This window comes from Chiloscyllium punctatum, chromosome 25 (assembly GCF_047496795.1).
Source record: "Chiloscyllium punctatum isolate Juve2018m chromosome 25, sChiPun1.3, whole genome shotgun sequence".
Classification (NCBI taxonomy): Eukaryota; Metazoa; Chordata; class Chondrichthyes; order Orectolobiformes; family Hemiscylliidae; genus Chiloscyllium; species Chiloscyllium punctatum.
Window position 1 is genome coordinate 35,814,644 of NC_092763.1, and position 21,060 is coordinate 35,835,703.

Sequence of the window (21,060 nt, forward strand, 5' to 3'; positions counted from 1 at the left end):
TTAGTTCATACATAATGTTGTGCTATGATAAACCAGATTGTATGTATGACTTTGCCTGTTTAAATGTGTTTTTAGCCAATTGAAAATATATTATAATCTTGTAATTTTTGTCTGGTTGCTATGGCAAGGATACAAAGAATGGAATGAAAATGGAATTAATTGGGGGCACGGCCAACTTTAATGAGCGAGAGCAAATCTGACTTTGGTTAATTGCACTCAAATATCGGCAGGCTAAAGTCATTGAAATCCTGTTCTTAAGGAAGTAGCAGCCCTGTTGTGGCACAGAGATAGTGTCCCTTCCCCTGCATCAGGAGGCCCAGGTTTAAGTCCCATTTGCTCCAGCAGTGTGTAATAACATCTTTGAGCAGGTTGATTAGAAAAATAGATAGAGGAAGTAGGGGCTATTTTTGTGCAATGGTAGTGTCCCTACCTCTGAGTTAGGGAGGTAGGGTTCAAGTCCCACCTGATCCAGAGGTGTGTAATAACATCTCTGAACAGGTTGCTTTGAAAGAAACTAAAGAGGAAGTAGTACAGTGAGGATACAGTCGCAGAGTGGAAAAGATCTGGTAAACAAATCCCAGAGGTCCCAAGATAATGATAGAGATTGAGCTTATGATGAAGAAAAAAAACTCGTGTATGGCAGTTAGATAATACCAGTGAACACCAGACAAAATACTGAATGTTCAGACGGGAAGGTAAAAAACAGAAGCAAAGAGAGAGTATCTGAAGAGACTGGCAACTAACATAAGCAAAGTCCAAAATTCCTCTGTAGCCATCAAATAGTGAAAGGCCCTACAAGGAGATTTATGTGTGGAAGCAGACAGCAAGACTGAGATATTAAATGAGAACCTTTCTATCTGTCTCTTGCAAGGCAGAAGTTGCTAAGTTTGTGAAAGGATAGTTGCTTCATTAGATGGGCTAGGAAATGATTAAATTGAGGCATTAAAAAGCATTATTGAGTTCTGATGAAGGCTCCGTAGATCTGAAAAAATTGAGTCTGCTTTCTTCGCACAGATGCTGACAGACCTGTTGAGCTTCTCCAACAATTTCTCTTTTTGTTTCAGATTTCTAGCATCTGTAGCTCAGTTTTATCATATGGACTAGTTCTACATAAAGTTGATAGGGCAACAGGACCAGATGAATCCATTCAAGAATCCTGAACAAAGGAGTGATGCAAGTTGTGGAGGCACTGGCCATAATTGTTCAAGATTGTGCCATAGAACTGGTGAATTGCAAATAGTTCTGATTTGTTCAGAAAAGGATGTAAAGGTAAACTTAGTGAGTACTTGCCAGTCAGTTTAACCTTGACGGTGGGAAGGGTTTTGAAATTATAATGTAGGACAAAATTAAGTCATTTGGACAAACATAGGTTAATTAAGGAAGTACAATAGGCACTTGCCGAGATCAACTCACATTTAACTAATATGATTGACTTTGAGGTAACAGAGAGTAAATGTGGTGTTTGTAAACTTCCAAACAGTGCTTGATAAAGTGTTGCACACTGGATTTGTCAGCAAAGTTCAAACAAATGAAATTAAAATGACTGACTGTCTGGATATGAAATTGGCTGAGTGACATGTAACTGGTGAGCAGCTGTTTTTCTATTAGAGAAAGATACAGATTAGGATTACGGTCCCTGGTTTTCCTGATATGTTAATGACCTAGACTTGGGTGTGTAGGGCAAAATTTGTGGATGATGCAATATTTGGGAGTTTTGCAAACTAAAGGGAATAGCAATAAACTTTGAAAGGTCATAGGCTGGTGGAATGGATGGACATGTGACTGGTGAAATTTAACATAGGGAAGTATGAGGTAATTTATTTTGTTTGGAAGAATGAGGAAAGGCAATATAAGAGTACAGCTCTAAAGGGGATTTAGGGACAGAGGAACCTAAAGTGGTGTATGTACAAATCATTGGAAGCAGCAGGGGCAGTTGAGAAAGTAGTTACAAAAGCAAGCAGGATCCTGGACTGGAAAAGGAAGGGCACAGTTGTGAAAGCAACTTTTATAAAACATTGAATAAACCCTAACTAAGGTCCAGTTCTGGAGCACTTGAGGAAGGAGTGGTTACATTTCAGATGTATGCTAGAATGGTCACATGGATGATGAACTGCAGTTGTGCGGAAAGATAGGAGAAGTCTCCTTGGAGAAGAAAAGATTGAGGAGGTTGGATAGAGGTTTTGAAATTCATGAAGGGTCTGCACAGTAGAGAAACGGAAACTGTTCCCTTGGTGGAAGGATCAACATCCAGAGAACCAGTATGAGATGAGTGGCAAAAGATGACTTGAGGAAAACACTTTTAAACAGGAATTGGCTAGAATCTTGAACGCATTTCCCAAGAATTTATTGGAGTTAGGTTCATTTGTGGCTTTCAAAAGGGAATTGGACAATCGCCTGAAAATGGAGTATGCAAAGGTATGGGCAAAAGTCCAGGAGGATGTGTTACTCTTGCAGAGAGCCAGCAAAAACAGGACAGGGAGAACGGCCTCCTGCATGCAATCATTTTCTGATTTGATGGTGGTCTACTGCAATTGATTAGGGTTAGTGTTTCAAAAATAGAATTAATTCTGATGCTACTTTAGTAGCTTAATATTCATAATCCATTGCAGTAGTAGAATGTGAATTAGTAAACACCTTATTCTGAAGTGTAGGGTTATGCTTTGCAGCAAATTAAGTATGTTTTGAAGTGCTAGCGTTGCTATTTAGGCAAACTAGGGAATAAAAGAGGACAAAATTAAAACCGAGGGACATTTGTCTCATTTAAGACATCAAATGTCATGTGGGAAAGCTATATCAATGCATTGCTTTATTTACAGCCCAATGGAGCTTCTTAAATTTCTGTCTGTTTCTCTCTCTTCTGATTAAATTACAAAATATTAGTGGTCAATTTTACCAAATTATATTGCTTTTTTAAATTCTGTTGATCCTTGGGGAATTTCCTAATATTTATGATGATAGTACTAGCTGAATTCACGTACCAGAAATAAAATGAAATGTTTTTTGAATAAAACCTCAATTCTACCTTAATCAAAATTGAGATGCAGTGACTTTCATTAATTGTCCCTTATCCAAGCTCCAATTTCGGATGATAATACCTCTTGTTGGCATCTCTTCTGGGAGGTTAGATGGTGGCTGTCTCTCTCTCTCTCTCAACAGACAATTACTAGAACGCTGACTGTTGTTTACCTTTCCCTTGTCTATTAGTGCTGAAACCAATCACAAGACTTAGTTGCAAATATTGCACTAGTTTGGCTTTGAATCTAGAACCTTCTGGTTGTTATGATGTTGTCCTGTTAAATCATGTCCATGCTTCATGTTCCTTTCAGAAATCTCTTTTTTTTATCTTAAGATTCATACTTATTATAGCTGACTTGTAACAATTATATTGTAAAGCCTGATTTTGTAATATTGGGCTTTCATATGTCAAAATACCTTAACATACATTAACGTAAATTGGACATCCTTTTATTTTGATGTAGCATTGGATTTTTCTGTGAATTTTAATATTAGGTGGGAACATAGATTTGAATGGATAAAGAGTGAGATCTTTGTGTAGTAATATTTGTAAAACAAGTTTGGTGTTGGGTGGAGCGCACATGCCAAAATAAAATAACAATGAAAAACATGTAGCAGGACCTTTCTTGAGAAGGCGTCACACCCTAAATCATGACCTTTTTCTTTCTTTCTTGTATGATGTGGAGACTCCAGTACATTTGCAATGCTGATAGTATATATGTGAACTAGGTTAAAAAATCACACAATACCAGGTTATAGTCCAACAGGTTTAATTGGAAGCACTAGCTTTCGGAGAACTGCTCCTTCATCAGGTAGTTGGAGTGACGCTCTAAAAGCTCGTGTGCTTCCAATTAATTAAACCTGTTGGACTATAACCTGGTGTTGTGTGATTTTTAACTTTTTGTACACCACAGTCCAACGCTGGCATCTCCAAATTATGTGACTAGGAGGGACTTTAACCAACTGAATCAACACCATTAAGTGATGTTAGGGTTGGCTCTAGTCAGCAAACTTCATCCATGATCTGAATGCTTTGTGGTAACTTTGCAAGCCTTCGTGCTTTTACATTTTGCAAATATTGTTGCTTCGGCAGCAGCTGGTGGTACTTAAAAAAATGTTCTCCAAATCAAATGTATATATGAACGATGTATACATTGTGCATATGTTCACATTGGTCTGTGTCAATTTAGTTGACTGGTAGCACTCTCGCTATTTGAGTTGAAAGGTCATGGTTCGGTCCTGCTCCAGAGACCCAGGAAAGTAATCGAGGTGGAGATTAAGGGAGCATTGCACTGCTGGGAGTGCTGTCATTTGGTTGGGGTGCTAAACTTAGGTTCCATCTATCCTGTCCTCTGGACATAGAAGATTCATGACACTTTTCAAAGAAGAGCATGTATCATAACCAGTATGTATCCCTCAAGCAACATAATTAAATAAAATACCTGGTCATTTTTACATGAATGGGATGCGCCCTTCAAAACGCACACTGAATAGCTGCAGTGTTCTTTCAGGATGTTCTTTATCTCCTGAGAGGTGAATCTTTCCTTGAGACAAATTGAAACTCAAATTCTGCATGTACTGTTCATATTTATTATTGCTGTTTTGATGAGGGTGGACATTGCTACCACAGTTGTGAAGGAATGATTTTAGTGCAGCCTCTGAATGAATTACTATGCAGAAAATTGCCCTGAAGTCCACATCTTATGTTATGGGGCCTAATTATTTTGTGGTATTCTTGAATTGAAAATGCTGGCACTTTCTGTAACTGACCATTGTAAATAAAAAAAAAACAAGCAAGCAGTCAACAATTGGTGGAAAGCTGAAGGGTGAAGGTTCAGGTATGAATCTTCTTTTGTCAAAACATGTTGAAGGGGCCACACCCAAAGCGTTAATCTGTTTGTTGCCTCCATCAATGCAGACTGTCCTGAACATTTCTAGTATTTTCTGGTTCAGTTATTTGCCTCTGAATATATAAAACACACTTCACAGCAATAAGTTGCACTTATAATACCTTTAATTTAGTAAAACATCCTGAGGATTATTAAGACTTCAAAAAATGGGTGGTAGTGGGGCAATAATTCTGTTGGTGTTCCCTTGCACATCCATCATAACTTTGAAGTGACATATACGTTCTTGATAAATAGTTAGCTTTTCCATGAGTTTTGGAGCTCTTCAGTTGAAATTATGATGTGCAGGCAGAAGTATGCCAGTGAAAGTCAATATACGTATAACTGTACAGTTGTTAAGATCCTAGATGGTTGGTAATACTGGACAAGGCAGATTCAGATTGAAATCTGGCTTGACAGACCATAATGTTTTTGCAGTTTTGTTACCATGGTATTTGGTCATTGAAATAGGCTGTCAATGTACCTTTAACAAAAGGATATGTTTGTATCACACAAAAGACAATGTTAAAAAGTATCAACAGCAAAAAGAAGAAAAATCGGCCTTTTCCCTGCTTTATCCTTTACAGACATTAAATGCCAGTGAAATATCTCTCCTTTACTCTTTAATTTACTGAACTGACAAAGCAGTAGGCATTTCCTTTTGGCAAATTTCTGCATGTTCACCAAATGCAGCATTCTTTCCATTACTGTTGCTCCTAGGTCACACAGATATAATCTCAATGAACTGTCTGGGGGAAGAAAAAAAGTGCCTTAAAAAATTTTCCAAGCCCAGTCTACATGGACAGCTAAAAGACCTTAGCACATTTTCCCGCTTCATGGCCTGGAGACTGCCAAACTGAAACTAACCTTCTGGTGGTATAGATATCTTTTTACTCTAAACTGGATTTGAAGCATATCTGAATTTTTCTCTCTGGATTGTAAACCTTAGGCTTGTAAGCACTGCAGCATTTATCTCACCCAGTAGTCGTTTCACTTAAGTTACATGCTTGCTTGGAAATGCTATTATGACCTAGTGCTCAAAAGAAGTTTCTAATCCATTTTTTTTTTTTTGAAAAAGACAAGTCACCTTCACGTAACTAAAAACAAAGTACTCATTTACCTCTATTTTAGAACCCAACTTCTCATACCATATTAATATGAATCTTCATCTTGCAGCTAAATGTTTTTCTCAACTCAAATGAACAAAGTATGAAGGTTTCACACACCCACTTTATTGGAAAAGGGACTGTTATTGACAACATTGGATTTGTACAGAGCTTTTGTATAAATCTCTGGCTGGAGTTGAAAGTGTTTTTAAAATTAGTGCACTTTTTAGGCTGGGCACTTTGTTCAGCAGCAAATCTGACAGATTTTGAAAGACATCAGTCTCAAATCTTTTGTGAATATAAATCTACTGTGAGTGCATCCTAAGTATTGCACACGTTTTACTCTGCAGGCGCTCTGAATCTAGTTTTGTCAAAGCTCTGTTCTGAGTATGCCTCCTGGTTTCCAGGCAACAGTCTTGCTGGAGTACTGACCTCTGCAACATTTGTTGACAACCCATTGGCAGCTCTGTGTTCTTATCTGTGCTAGGCCAATGTGGCTGATGCATACAGAGCAGCTGAGATCAATGTCCCTTGGGCATAGTGTAACTTGTGTAAACTATAATAGTCACCTTAGCTGCTAGTACAATGAAGAAATCAAATTTATAACTACTTTTTCCTCCCAGTTTTCTCACTTTTATGAAGGTGCTGCCTTCCGTTGGAATATATTTTACAGACATGAGTTTTCCTCTGGTACCAAGTGGTCATTTCTCATGTAAGTCTAGACAGTGAATGCTGTCAAGTAATTCAGCGCAAAAGGCATGTGTCCAAGCGGAGTCCTCTTTACTTGACATTTAGGTCAGGAATCATTAAACAGTCCTCTGAAGATTTGTGCTCAGTTTACTATTGAGCTAATCGTTTGTCCCTACTTCCTCAAACCCACAAATATTCAGGCCATGGAAATTTTTCTATTGGCAAATAGGGCACATTTTGATGTTGAGAGCCAATTGAGTAGTCTCCTCTTCTCCTGTTTATTTTAAGCTGTTTGAAAGTTGCTATGGTCAGCACTTCATAATATGTGTTGAGTACTCTATCTCACTCTCCAGTCTTGAGACTTGTTCTATGAAAAGGAAACAAGAGGTCAAGCTTTATTTTGTTTGCAGAGTGCCCTTTTGTTTGTCGCCATGCTGCTATGTGGCATGCCAGTTAAGATTTTGGTTAACACAGTGACCAGTGGATAATGTTGGTGTGTTCAACAGTTGTGGCATCATTGGAGGTTAGGGAATAGTGATTCACAGACCAGGAAATTTGTATAATTTGAATACTGAAATGTGGTAATCTTGGATTTGGCTCCACATACTGGGTTTGCTTAGGATATTTACATACAAAGTGATAGAAGGGAGGTTTGAGAAGAACTGTTAGATCACACTAATGAAATTATTTGCTGAGGTCTTTGGACTTAGGTGGGGGAAGAAGGATGAGTTATGACTACATTTAAGCTGTCGTTACCTTCCGATAACTACTTTAAGATGCATGTAACCCTGGCCTGTAGTTTGGAAATTAAGAAGCAATTTGGTAGCGAACCTTAAGAGGGAGCAGTATTTGAATTTTCAGGCAAACATGGCAGCTCCACATTTTGTGCTGGGTTAACTGATCACGACATGAACTCCAGAAAAGTTGCTCATAGTTGACTTGTTGGATAGAGCAGGAGAGAAAATCAGTAAGGAAGAGAAATTGTCAGAGGAGGGAAAGGGGCAAAAAGATGTAAAATTTGTGCTTTGATGGTATGTAGTAGACGTTTGCTATCATGGCTGTGTTTGTTGTATGCCAGACTTCTGGATTGATTCACTGCTTGAATCTTAATTTTTGGCAGTGCTACACACTAACATCAACATGGGAGTCCATTCAATCCATTGTACCTGTGTGGTTCTATGTATGTGGTTTGGACAAATGTGGACATAATGTTACTAGAGTCTGGAGTGATACAAGATGCTAATGTGCCATGAATACATGTGCCACTAAATACATGAATTGACTTACACAAAAATTAAGTTCAGACAATCTGAATTTTTTTTAGATTAGATTCCCTACATGTGGAAACAGGCCCTTCGGCCCAACCAATCCACACCAACCCTCAGACTAACCTACCTAGACCCATTTCCCTCTGACCAATGCACCCAACGCGATGGGCAATTTAGCATGGCCAATTCACCTGACCTGCACATCTTTGTGACTGTGGGAGGAAACCAGAGCACCCGGAGGAAACCCACGCAGACACAGGGAGAATGTGCAAACTCCACACACAGTCGCTCGCAGCTGGAATCGAACCTGGGACCCTGGTGTGATCCAACTTATTCTTGTTTCCTGAGCAGATTGTTTTGAGTTCCTTTCAGCAGTATATTTTTTGGCAGTCTTGGTCAAACTGATGAGAAATTACTTTTAGGCTCAACATTTCATGGCCATGCCTCCAAGTCAATATTTGTTGTGACTTTCAGGAATCAAATCGAGACTTTTGACTGCATAATGTATTAGGTAAAAACAATGACTGCAGATGCTGGAAAGCAAATACTGGATTAGTGGTGCTGGAAGAGCACAGCAGTTCAGGCAGCATCCAACGAGCAGCGAAATCGACGTTTCGGGCAAAAGCCCTTCATCAGGAATACTGGCAGCCTAGGCTAGGAGATGATGACCCTTTGAAGAGAATACATTTTCAAAAGCACAGCAACAGTTAAATTTTCAGAAAGTGTGTTTCAGTCTACCCTCATCTTTATCTTGCAATGTCATCATTATCAACTAATATGATTCAACTGTAAATTTTCAGTATAATTTGTTTGATCCATCTTCCTATGTATGGACTTGCACATACATGCAACATACATGATGGAAGGGGAAAGCTTTATGTATTAAAATGTATTTTGCATTAATGCACAAATGCAACCATTTGTACTGTTAATGTTGTAGCAACACTAAATGGAAGTACATAAATGCGAAGTCAGATGAGTTCTCTGATTTTGTTCTACCAGCAATAAATGCCCTAAGAAGAGGGTGTTAACCAAAATAATCACATCAAACAGTTTTTCACACATCATGCTGTTTGATGTTTAGAACTGGAGACTACATTTCTCCCTTTTGGAGAAGGGGTGGGGTTGTGAGGTGGTGTGGGGGTCATGCCATCTATTCATCCCTCATTGTCTGTGAATAGCATTGCTTGAGGGAATGAGGCCTCTCTTTATTTCCGCTCTGTTGGAGCACCAGTGTTCTGTTTGCACAGGGCAGGGAGGCAGCTCTTCCCAGCAATCTGCGTAACAGCTGGACCTCTTCTGCTCTGCAGTAGTAAATTAGCAGCCTATACTCCACCCTAGAAAAGGGTGGAGCCAGCAAACCTCCAGCAGTCGACACCTTGGGATTCGTGGCTCTTTTTAAAAAATATCAAAATGGGCTGTGTGTCAGTCTGTGTGCTGTGTTCTTAACAGGAAAAGGTATTCTTCCTGATTTTAAAAGAGATCTTTTAACTTGCTAGCTTTGTGTTCTGCTTGGGTTGAGGATGATGTTTGTGGCTGAGAGTTCAGGGAATAGAACTGTTCTGATGGCCTGCTTTTCTTCCCACCCCTCCCCCACTCTCTCCCTCTCTGCAGAGCTCTGTAGGCACTAGGGATGTGGAGTACAGCAGTTTGCTAATGCTTGAAGGAATGCCAGCTATAAGAATCAAAACGGAGCCACCGGAACCTGGGCAAGGGGTAAGTCCAACTCTCCAGACACTTTACTAATTACTTCCAGACCTCAGGAATGTCAGGAACAAAGTACCATAGTCTGAAGGAGGAAGAAATGTTTTTTCTGTACTGGGATTTAAATCTAATTTCTTACAGTTTTAGAAAGCAATGTTTAATGTAATCTTTTACATGGATCTTTATATCACCCTGTTGATAAAAGGCATTCTGTAATATAAATTAAATTTCATCTAACTGCATTATTGACAAGTGCCAACATTATTTTTTGAAGTAAGTTGTTATTGAGCTTGTTTGATTTTTTTCACATATTTGCATTTTGTCTGAAATGTTTATTTCCCTGATTTTTAGTTATTTTCCCCACTTACTCCCACCCATGTCACATTTGTAAGGGCAGGAGAGTGGAAAGAGACTATAAGGATAACCTTCAGTGTCACTTACTGAGGAAGTTGAGAGATTAACCCTTTTGTTGGTCTCATTGGCATATCTCCAGATCCCCATTTGCAAATAGATAGGTTTAGTTTTTTAACCTTCTAGAGTCAGGATCTCTGCCCCAGTCATTTTAACTAAACTTTTCAAAGAATATTAATTTTCAATGCATTTAAGATGAACAAAAGCAAATATATTTTTAAATCCTTTGTTTCCCCTGAAGTTGTCCCTGAACCACCTCATTTTCTTCTCTGTTGGTTTCCATGTTACCAGGAATATCAATGGCACAGAAGGGAAATGTAGTGGATTTTATTTCAAGTGATTGAGATTTGGATTCTCCTAATATTCAAGCCTTCACAATAGAATCATTGAATGGCTATGATATAGAAAGAGGATTATTTGACTTGTCCTCTCTGTCCTGGCTCTAAGCATGAGCTGCTCAGTTAGTCCCACTTGACAACTCTCTTGCTATAGTCCTGAATTTTTTTTCAGGATAGAAATTTCCTGATTTATCCCTGTTGCAATTAAAACTTCTGTATTTTAAAAGCAAACCAGGCAAGTATTTATGTATTTGTATAGTTTTGTTGTCATACTATTGCTTGTCTTTCTCTGAAAAAAAGAAAGCAAGTTTCTCAGTTGATTTCATTTCATGTACCTGCATTTGGTGTTGGTGCCTTTTGGAGGAGATGTAGGAAAAATAATTATTTGGAACTCCTGACATCGCATTCTGTCCAGAGGTACCTGTCGGAAATTGTGGTTGCATGGCCATTGGGCAATTTGAGAGCAAGCTGTTCCTGTAATGCCATCAGGCTGAATAAAATGCCAGTGTTCTGTACCTAGGCTGGCATTGAATAACTGTCACTTGGGTGAGGCAGCAAAGGATTGTCTGGGCTCAAGAAACCAAATTGAAACTCACATCAACCAAAAACGTGTCAGATCTGAATAGCTTGTTTTCATATTTCATGTCTCAATTGATTTATTTCTAGTTTCAGATTAACTGACCCACTCCTTACTGTACCTAAATACAAAAATGACAAATCTGTTAATCTGTATCAGTCCTGTTCTGTTCTTTGCTTTTCTTTTTTACATTGCATCAATCTATCACTAAATGCTTTCATTGCTGCAATATTTACCAGGTTTGATGTCTTGCACATAAAGTTTGGTCTTCACTTTGTATTCACTTGTAGTTTAAAATATTCACAGATGAATAAACTTGCTTTGACTGAATTTGACATGACCATCACGTTAAGTCTCTGCGTTCAAACAATTCAAAGTAATTCTATTCCACAGAGTAAATTTGGAATAAACTCATTTAGGTTCAAAAGTGAACAGATCCTAAGACAAGCAGTTAGACATGAGATAGATAATGGGAGGGATTGAAAGAGACTGTGGTAAGGAAGAGCTAGATGGTTTTGATTGATTGATTTGGCAAATGAACAGATATTAGAAGGTGGCCATGGCTAGTTCTTTGCAGGAGTGGTGGTTGAAAATGGCAGCACAGACTGAAAAAGTGGTTAATAAGGCATCCAGTATTCTGGGCTGAAAATGTGTTGCTCGAAAAGCACAGCAGGCCAGGCAGCATCCAAGGAGCAGGATAATTGACGTTTCGGGCATGAGCCCTTCAGGAATGAGGAAAGTGTGTCCAGCAGGCTAAGATAAAAGGTAGGGAGGAGGGACTAGGGGGAGGGGTATTGGAAATGTGATAGGTGGAAGGAGGTCAAGGTGAGGGTGATAGGCCGGAGTGGGAGTGGGGGCGGAGAGGTCAGGAAGAAGATTGCAGGTTAGGAAGGCGGTGCTGCGTTCGAGGGATTTGACTGAGACAAGGTGGGGGGAGGGGAAATGAGGAAACTGGAGAAATCTGAGTTCATCCCTCGTGGTTGGAGGGTTCCTAGGCGGAAGATGAGGCGCTCTTCCTCCAACCGTCGTGTTGCTATGGTCTGGTGATGGAGGAGTCCAAGGACCTGCATGGACTTGGTGGAGTGGGAGGGGGAGTTGAAGTGTTGAGCCCGGGTGGTTGGGTTGGTTGGTCCGGGTGTCCCAGAGGTGTTCTCTGAAACGTTCTGCAAGTAGGCGGCCTGTCTCCCCAATTCCGGGTGTCCCAGAGGTGAACTCAGGGATGAACTCCTCCGATTTCTCCAGTTTCCTCACTTCCCCTCCCCCCACCTTGTCTCAGTCAAATCCCTCAAACTCAGCACTGCCTTCCTAACCTGCAATCTTCTTGCTGACCTCTCCACCTCCACCCCCACTCTGGCCTATTACCCTTATCATGACCTCCTTCCACCTAACGCATTTCCAATGCCCCTCCCCCCAAGTCCCTCCTTTTATCTTAGCCTGCTGGACACAGTTTCCTCATTTCTGAAGAAGGGCTCATGCCCGAAACGTCGATTCTCCTGCTCCTTGGATGCTGCCTGACCTGCTGCGCTTTTTCCAGCAACACATTTTCAGCTCTGATTTCCAGCATCTGGAGTCCTCCCTTTTTCCATCCAGTATTCTGGGCTTTATATGTGGAGACATAGGATACAAATGCAGAGAGATTAAGCTGAACCACAGGACATTGATTCAGCCTCGTCTGAGATGTTGTATCCAATTCTGGGCACCACATTTTCAGAAGGAGATGTTGAAGAAATTGAAAAGATGCAGATCCCTTCTGGAATTAAATGTGGATTTGGGAAGAGGAACTAGTGGAGAAGATGTTCTGGATGTGACTGGCTGGACAAGTGTAGAACTACATACAGCAGTTCATTCAGCTGAGGCATTGGAGTAATATGTGGTGAGACCATGCCAAACAGACAGAGGTAAACGTTTAGCTAAGAACGTAGACAGAACTGTCCAAAACCACAACTGGAAATTGTTTTTGTAAGCTATGGGTCTTTCCCCTAAGCTTAGAAAAAGTCCAGAAATTTATAACATAAATCTTATGCACAGTATTTACCTTGCTCAGTTGTAAACACCCGAATGTACACAAAAAAGACAATAGCTCCAAAGTTTGCTCTCAAACTGTTTTAAATAAATCACCACAGCTACAGACATACTTAAGTTAATTACTAAGCCCTTCAGATACACAGGAAAAACAAAATCTAAAAATCCAAACTTAAAATAAATGATTATTAATAATCTCACACCCTACATCACAACAGGTAAAATTAACAGGTAAACAGGTAAATGAGCAGTTAGAGAGCTATGTGGAACAGAAAGGAAGTTGACTGAATTAGCTCTGTTAATGCATTGGAAAGAAATATTGTCAAGAACAAAGCATACGTTTGGTAGAATTGCTGTTTCTCAAGAGGCAGTGACGAGTATCTGATGGACTATTGAGGGAATGTCCAGAAAGAACTAGAGGGATAGTATGGACTCATTCAAGGAGTCACGTCACGGAGAAAGTAAAGCTTGGGACTGGAGAGTAGGAAAATTTGGAGACAGTGAAGAGTTAAGATGGAATTTTCTTAGCAGTAGGAGAATTTGCAACCAGATCTTACATTAGAAGCCCCATAACTGAGGGGTAAGACTCTCAATGGGGATATGCGACAAGAATTTGGTTTTCAAACCTCAAGGCAGCAATGGTGGCTGTTGAACTCAGACTGTGTTTTAACAGCTATGAGGCTCCTTTTAAATCTTCACTTTTATTCTGTCTATTCATTGTAATTGTCTGTTTTGAGGCCTGATTTTGGTACAACCACCATCTGTAAAAAGGTGGGTTGTTGCTTCTATCAGAGCGAACATAGCAGTTTTATCCTCCACCATACCCCAGTCACCTTTCTCAAGCCGCATTCAATTATTCTTTAACCCTCTCTCACCCTGCTTTTCCCCCCCTCCCCCCAGTTTGAATTCTAGGGTCATACAAGTTCATTCGTATTAAAGTGGGCTCATATTAGGAGAAGGTTTGGGAAGCAGTCATCTAACAGATGAAGTGAAAGGAGGTGTGACAGCATAACAAGTGGCAGAAGCTGGAGAAGTAAAGCCTGAGGGATAAAGGAGGGGTAAGGGGACACAAAAGAAAATGAGAGATGGAAATAATGGTCTGAAGCTGCAACCCAAATGTCTCATTTCATCAAAGCACAAATTTCAAATGCTTATTTCATTCTGGGAAGCAGTCTTATCCATACCATGCTATTTTAAGCTACAGGACATTGCCTTCAGTTTTCCCACGTGTTTCATTCATGGGGTTGTAAACAAAAATATATAAGCTAAAACTGCAAAATATGCCATTTGGCTGTCCAATCCCTTTCAGCATTCATTCTTTAAAATGAATACATAATCTATTATCAGCAATGATTGGCAAGGAAGAGTTGACCACTTGCTTGTGACCTGAGATCTCCTCTAGTCTTTTAGTAGGAATAATTTATATACAGCAAAACTGTTATAGACTGTTGACTGCTTTATTAATGTCAAGGAGAAAACTAAGTGAGACTAGAATCTCTTCATTTTATTCATTTGACCTAACCAAAACATTTAACTTGGTGAATTGCAAAGTCTTTTGTAGCTGTGATCCAACGATCTGGCTGTTCAAGAAACATCACAATCCTGTCATTGCTTCATGATGGCAACTGTCTTGATCTGACATAAGACATCATCCCAATCCATACTAGGTGAAGCCAGCCTGTGATAGCTTCTATTATTTACTATCTACTTGCCATTGAAACTTATTCTTTGAGGTGAATAACCATAGGTCTTGTGGCACAGTGGTGGTATCCCTCCTATACCAGGATCATGTTCAAATCCTGTCCACCCCAGAGTTGTTGTAACATGGTCCAAACAGGCTGATTTAAAATAACTTGTAAAAGTTTTGATGAAAAACTGTTTAATCTCAGTCACCTCTGTTGACTACCACAAATATCTGTGATCTATAATTTGCAGATGATTATAGTATTCACTCTGCGTGAGATTTAAAAGTCGCTCTTTATCTCTCAATTCAGCATTTAATAGACACCGTCTAGTCTCGTATAACTAGTGCAAAGCTGTCATTATCAACCTGCTAAGCCAAATAGTTCCTGTCCTATATATGTTGAAAAAAGGTTTGGAATATGTTTAGCATTTCTCAAACTTGAGTAGCCACTTCTCTGAAGAGACCACAATTGATAAAGAAATCCAATGATGGAATGATTGTACCCAGTGTAACCTTCTATATATTACTGCAGCAGGAATTTGATAAGGATCTCTGCAAGTCACTGGTCCTAGATGCAGAGCAGTTGTAATCATCTCCCTGTACTACTGAGAGAACTGGACTGTATCTATGACGTCTAAAATGTTGAAGAAATTTCATCATTTTTCAGGTTCGAATGGGGTTTTGAGGAAGAGAGATATACAGTTAAACAAATCTAATGTCCACCTTAAAGCCAGCTGCACAGATGTCAGGCAAAATTCCTACAAGATCAGCTTCAATGGACCGGATACTGTCTGGATGGACGAAAACTGTCTTCTCCTCTTTTCAACCTCTCAAATGGCAAATGTCCCTGGGAAGTAAAAGAAAATGCTTCAGAAATACTACTGTAGTTTTTTTTTTGAAGGGTGGCACCATTGTCGTTTGTAACGTGGACGAGCTTGCTATTAATTCATCTGAACAGTAATAAACTGCCCATAAAGCTGCATCACGGTTTGAGACTCCACAGTCTTGATGATGGCAACTTAATCCTGAAGACCACATTTAAAATGAATGGCTCCTCTTTTATATGATTTGCCTCAGTGACTTCTCGATCAGGAGTTGTTATTAGGATCTGTGCTTTCCTGATTTATATTAATGATCTAGATCTTGGAATGCAGAGGAAATTTAACATTTTGCCAATGATACAAAAGGGAGGATTGTAAACTGAGAGGAGAACAGTGTAAAACTTCAAAAAGGCATTGACAAGTTGGTGGCGTGGGTGTGTATAGATGATAGATGAACTTCAATGTGGAGAACTGTATTGTGAAAGAACATGGAGAGGCTCAGTTGTGCAGGAGCAGAGAGACCTGGTGTATATGTGTATATGTCATTGAAGGTGAAAGGACAAATGAAACAGTTAAAGCATACAGCATTCTGATGTTATTAACAGGGGCAGAGTACAACAACAGGAAAGTTATGTTGAACCTGTAAACGACTCTTGTTAGTCCTCACGTGGAATATTGCTTACAGTTCTAGGTGCCATATTTTAGGAAGGTTGGGAATGCATTGGAGAGAGTGCATCACTTGCTGCCATCACTTCCAGGGAGTGAAACTTCCTTGCCCTCATTACTTTCTGGAAAAAGAGGTTTCTTCCAGTTTGAGAACAGGAGTAGCTAGTCCTACACTTCCCATGCAGTGAAATCAGGGTAGATAGAGAAAGTATCTGTTCCCTTCTAATACTTCAAAAAGACATTGACAAGTTGGTGGAGTGGGTGTATAGATGATCGATGGCGTTCAATGTGGAGAATGGTATTGTGAAAGAACATGGAAACCTCAATGAAATTAGCCCTTATCTTACTATACTGCAGGAGACCTGGCTCTAGTTTCTGTAATTGCTCCTCATAAACTTAGTTGCACTTCCTGAAGGCCAGTATTTTCTTCCTGAAGTAAAGAGCCTGGAACTGCTCAGAGGCCACCAGGTGTGATCAGACTAGGCAGCATAACTGAAGTGTGATTTCCACTTCCTTCTATTTTAGGCTCAAGATAAGAAGTCCAATATTTCATTACTTTTTGATTATTTAGGATATTTCCTCATCAACTGGTTCAGAGATGAACTAGGCCTCCTGGCTCAGTGGTACAGACACTACCATTGTAACATAAGCACCTGAGCTTTTTGATTATTTAGATATTTTCTAATCAAACTGTTCAGAGATATTATTAGATGCCTCTAGAGCATGTGGGACTTGAAAACCAGTCTCTTGGTTAAAAGGCAAGGACACCACAACAGTGTTGCAAGAGCTATGAATTTTTGATCATTTGCTGTGCCTGTAGTAGTGATCTACAGATGAACCCATTAGTCTCTTTGGACTGCTACTTCTTCTGGACTGCTACTGCTACTTTCATTTAGCAAGTGGTCTGTTCTACCCTTTTCTAGATTCAACAAGGTTAACCTCACCCTATCATCTAAGTCAATAAAAACCGTGAATAGGTGAAGCTCCACAAATCCTTGTGGGATACCGCTACTTATATTCCTGCCCCCATTATCTGTCTCCTGCTGCTCAAATTTCTAGCCAGGTCGGTAATTTGCTTTCAATTCCATGAATTTCAAGTTTAAAAGCAATCCATTTCTTATGAGGGACTTCACTAAAAGCTTCTGGATGAGACCTCAGTGGGCATTCCTCTGTTCACTGCTTTAGTCACTAATTTGAAAAATTGCGGTCAGGCTTATCACTTTATAAATCCATGACGACTTTCTTTGATCCGCTGGAAATTCTCCAGGCGTTTAGGTAATCTTCACTTGATTTGAGATTTTGTTGGCGACTTATACTTTTGGACAATTTCCTACAATTGGAGACGTTCTTTCAATGCCTGTACAATCATTTTAAAAACATCTTTTTGGTTACAACTTCTCTTATTAGGGGAATAGGGCTAACCTGTTTATCCTTTCCAGATCCTCTCAGTCCTAATATCATCCTTCTAAATTTTTATTTTGCCCACCCAATGCCTCTTTCCTAAAATGGTGACCAGAACTGCAAACCCATACTTCAAGTGCAGTTTAGCCAAAGTTTGATTCAGATTTTGATCCCATTGAATAGTGGGAACGGGGAAGAGCAGTATTGCCTGCTCCTGCTCTATTTCTTAGTTTCGAAGTAATACGTGACCTCCTTAATTTTCTTATCAAAATATGACACCCCTCACATCTGTTAAAATTAATTTGCTTACAATATGACCATTCTCTGTTTATTATTGCAATGTTAATCTGGCAATCCATTTTTAGATTTGGCCATACCTCTGAATTAGTGGTATTTTCAAATTTAAAAGATGTTTTTGATTTTGATTCCAAAGTTTAAATTATTGAAATAAATTGAGAAAATCCGTGGTCCTAGCATTGGTCATTGTCAGATCAGATGGCTAGGTGGTTGACGATGAGAAAGAAGGTGTTAGATTACAGGAGGACATCAATGGAATGATCTAATGGGCAAATTAATGGCTGATGGAACTTAACCCTGATAAATGTTAGGTGATGCACTTTGGAAGAAGAAACAAGACAAGGGAATACTCGCTGAATGGCAGGAAACTAGGAAGCTCAAAGGAGCAGTGGAATCTTGGTGTGCTTGTCCATAGATCCCTTAGATCCCTCAACATGCCAGGGCAAGTTAGTAGAGTAGTTAAGGCATATGGACCTATTGCCTTTGTCAATTGTAGCATAGATTGCAAGAGCAGAGAGGTTATGTTGGAGGTATACAGGACTTTGATTAGGCCACAGCTGAAGTACTGTGTGCAGTTTTAGTCACCTCATTATAGAAAGGATGTGATTATACTGGTGGAGGTGCAGAGGACATTTACCAGGATGTTGCTTGGAATTGAGCACGCCTGCTAAGAGGAGAGACTAGATAAGTTTGAGTTGTTTTCATTAAATCAGAGAAGGTTGAGGTGGACTTGACAGAGGTATATAAGATTGAGGAGCAGGATGGATATGAAGCAGCTGTTCCCCTTAGTTGAAGGATCACTACCAAAGGCAAATAATTTTAACGTGGAAGTGTGGAAATTTGAGGAAAGATTTTTTTTCTCTGAGAATTGTTGGAATCTACAATATGTTGCTTGGGAGGGTAGTTGATGCAGGAAACCTCAGGACCTTTTTAAAAAAAAGTTCTTTGAGTACTTGAAGGTTGGCCAAGTGATGGAAAGTATAGATTTAGAATAACATTTGTCAATGTAGATTCTGTGACTCTATTTACAACCCCAGTCAATCCAATAGCTACCCTTCACCTCCAGATTCAGCTTTATATCTTTCCCCCTCTTGTTCTTGACTCAATATGTTCAGACCTTGTACATTAGTCCAGGATGTGGTGACATGTCATAGGCTATTGGAAATCTATCAATATTCCATCTGCTACATTACCCTTGTTTTCTCTCTATTACCTCCTTCAAAGAATTCAATATTCTGGGAGACTTTTTAGGTCCATATTGACTTACCTTATTATTTTTTTGTTTCTTCATATTTGTCTATGTCTTCCTGTGGCAAGGATTTCATTATTTTTTCTACCTGTGCTGTTGAGTGGGTTGTTCTGTCCTTCTCTCTTTAATTAAAGATAAATATTAGTTTTTTGTAAATCTAATAGCAATACACATTTTTCTAATGAATTATTCAATGTTTATAATAGTGCCCCTTTGTGAGTTTCCTTTTTTTTCCAAAATGAATAAATGCAATCTAGGTGGACAGACAATTTAATTCCTTTTGTGCATGTTTATATAAATATTTTCCTTTTTTCCATTTTAGTTGGGCCAAGTGCTCGAAGGTGGGACTAGTGCAGGTTGAGAGTAACCTTTCTCATGTATACTCTAATTGGCTCAGAGAGTCCATTAAATGGGGATTGCCTTCCATCAACCCACACAGAGAAACCTGCTGCCAGTTAAATCCCACTTGAGGACCTTAATTGGACTGCTAGTGAGCGGGCTACCTGATGCCATCTCTGCTGGTAGCAAAGTTGCAGTTTGGGCTTGGCCTGACAGGTAACACCGAGCTGCTGGATTTGGTATGTCACTCCAGACTTCAAACCAGCTGGTGGGGAAGCTTATAGTGCAAGCCCTCAACATTCCTCTAGCCAAATCTCGGCAAATCTAGTTCTTTGCAAATGGATTATTGTGTCTAATTTCTCTGTTTTGTTATGATGCATTCAGTGTTTCACCCAAAATGTTGTATTGAAATGCTGCCTTAATGCTGTTAAGTCTGTTGTGTTTTACTGAGCTACAGACAGAAAGTCTCCATGCTCTGTCCCTTACTGCCTCAATCAGAGAGTAAGTAGAGCAGTATAGCTAGGCTGAGGTACCCCTGCATAAAGAGGAGAAAATAAAAAGCATTTTTCTATTCAAGAAACTGAGGGTGCCAGAAATTGAAAATATAAATGCTGGAAATATTCAGATCAGGCAGTACCTGTGGAGAGGGAGCAAAGTTTATGGGCAGAAACCTGAGGTTGGGGTAGTCTTGCAGCTTGCACAGTGGCATCCACGCTCACTCTTAGAAGGAAGGCTTTCCTGTTTGTGAGCCTATTGGCCACTTAATGATGACATTGAGCAGCCTTTCACCTGGCTGGGGACCCTGGGATACAAGATCTTGCCTGGTTGGGGTTGCTGGCCAATCAGGGGATGAAAGAGTAATTTCCAGGGAATACGCAAAGAGTATTGGGTTCAGGTTAGATTCTCTCATGGGGCTGAAGTGTAGGGTGTTGAGGGGGTGGGCAATGGGTGGTGTGGGGTGTCCTTTGAGGTCAGATACAAAGGTAGGAATTGTTGATGTTAGCACTTTCACACCCTTTCCCATGTCCTTTTTTCATACAAGACGTATTGTAGATCGTTATCAGCTGCCCCTTCTAACTAACGTACAGCCTGCACAGTTTCAGGTAGACCACCTGTGTCAGTTGTCCAACCTGGAGCAACAAATAATTGTAGGCCAGGTTTGAAGAGACCCTTAAGTGGAGCTCAGGTGGTTGTTAATTGCCCCAGTTAGGATCGTAAGTGGAGATGACTGTGTATCTTCCTGCCTAGAATATACTTGTGCAGAGGTGGGAAGGTGTCACATGTTGTTCCTAATGACAATGCATTTCCTTTTCAAGACCCCCACAGCCACCTTACTTCCTCCAGGATGGGAAGATTCCATTCATTGTTTTAGCTCAATTACGGAAGAAAGGTCATCCTCTGAAACGTTAATTCTCTTTCTCTCTCCATAGATTCTACCTGTCTGGCTGAACATTTTTAGCATTTTCTGGTTTTGAGCATTTTTATATTCCTTTTATTTAATGACCATCTTTATTAAATGTGTGAACGTTGGATTGGGTCAAGACGAGGCTCGGCAGTGAAAGCCAGAGAATCAAAGTTACCTGTTC

At 39.8% G+C, this 21,060-nt stretch overlaps 1 protein-coding gene across 8 annotated transcripts in view; it reads left to right on the top strand.

The window, feature by feature from the left end:
• The window catches only part of klf8 (Kruppel like factor 8), a 185,492-nt gene that overhangs the window by 55,008 nt on the left and 109,424 nt on the right, over positions 1 to 21,060 (top strand). For 6 of the 8 annotated variants that reach the window (XM_072595032.1, XM_072595039.1, XM_072595033.1 and 3 more), the window contains one exon: positions 9,580 to 9,681. In XM_072595032.1, the coding sequence (XP_072451133.1) occupies positions 9,580 to 9,681 (102 nt within the window). Of the gene's footprint in view, positions 1 to 9,292; positions 9,424 to 9,579; positions 9,682 to 21,060 lie in introns of those variants that run through there. The other 2 variants (XM_072595038.1, XM_072595037.1) reach the window with 1 other exon arrangement.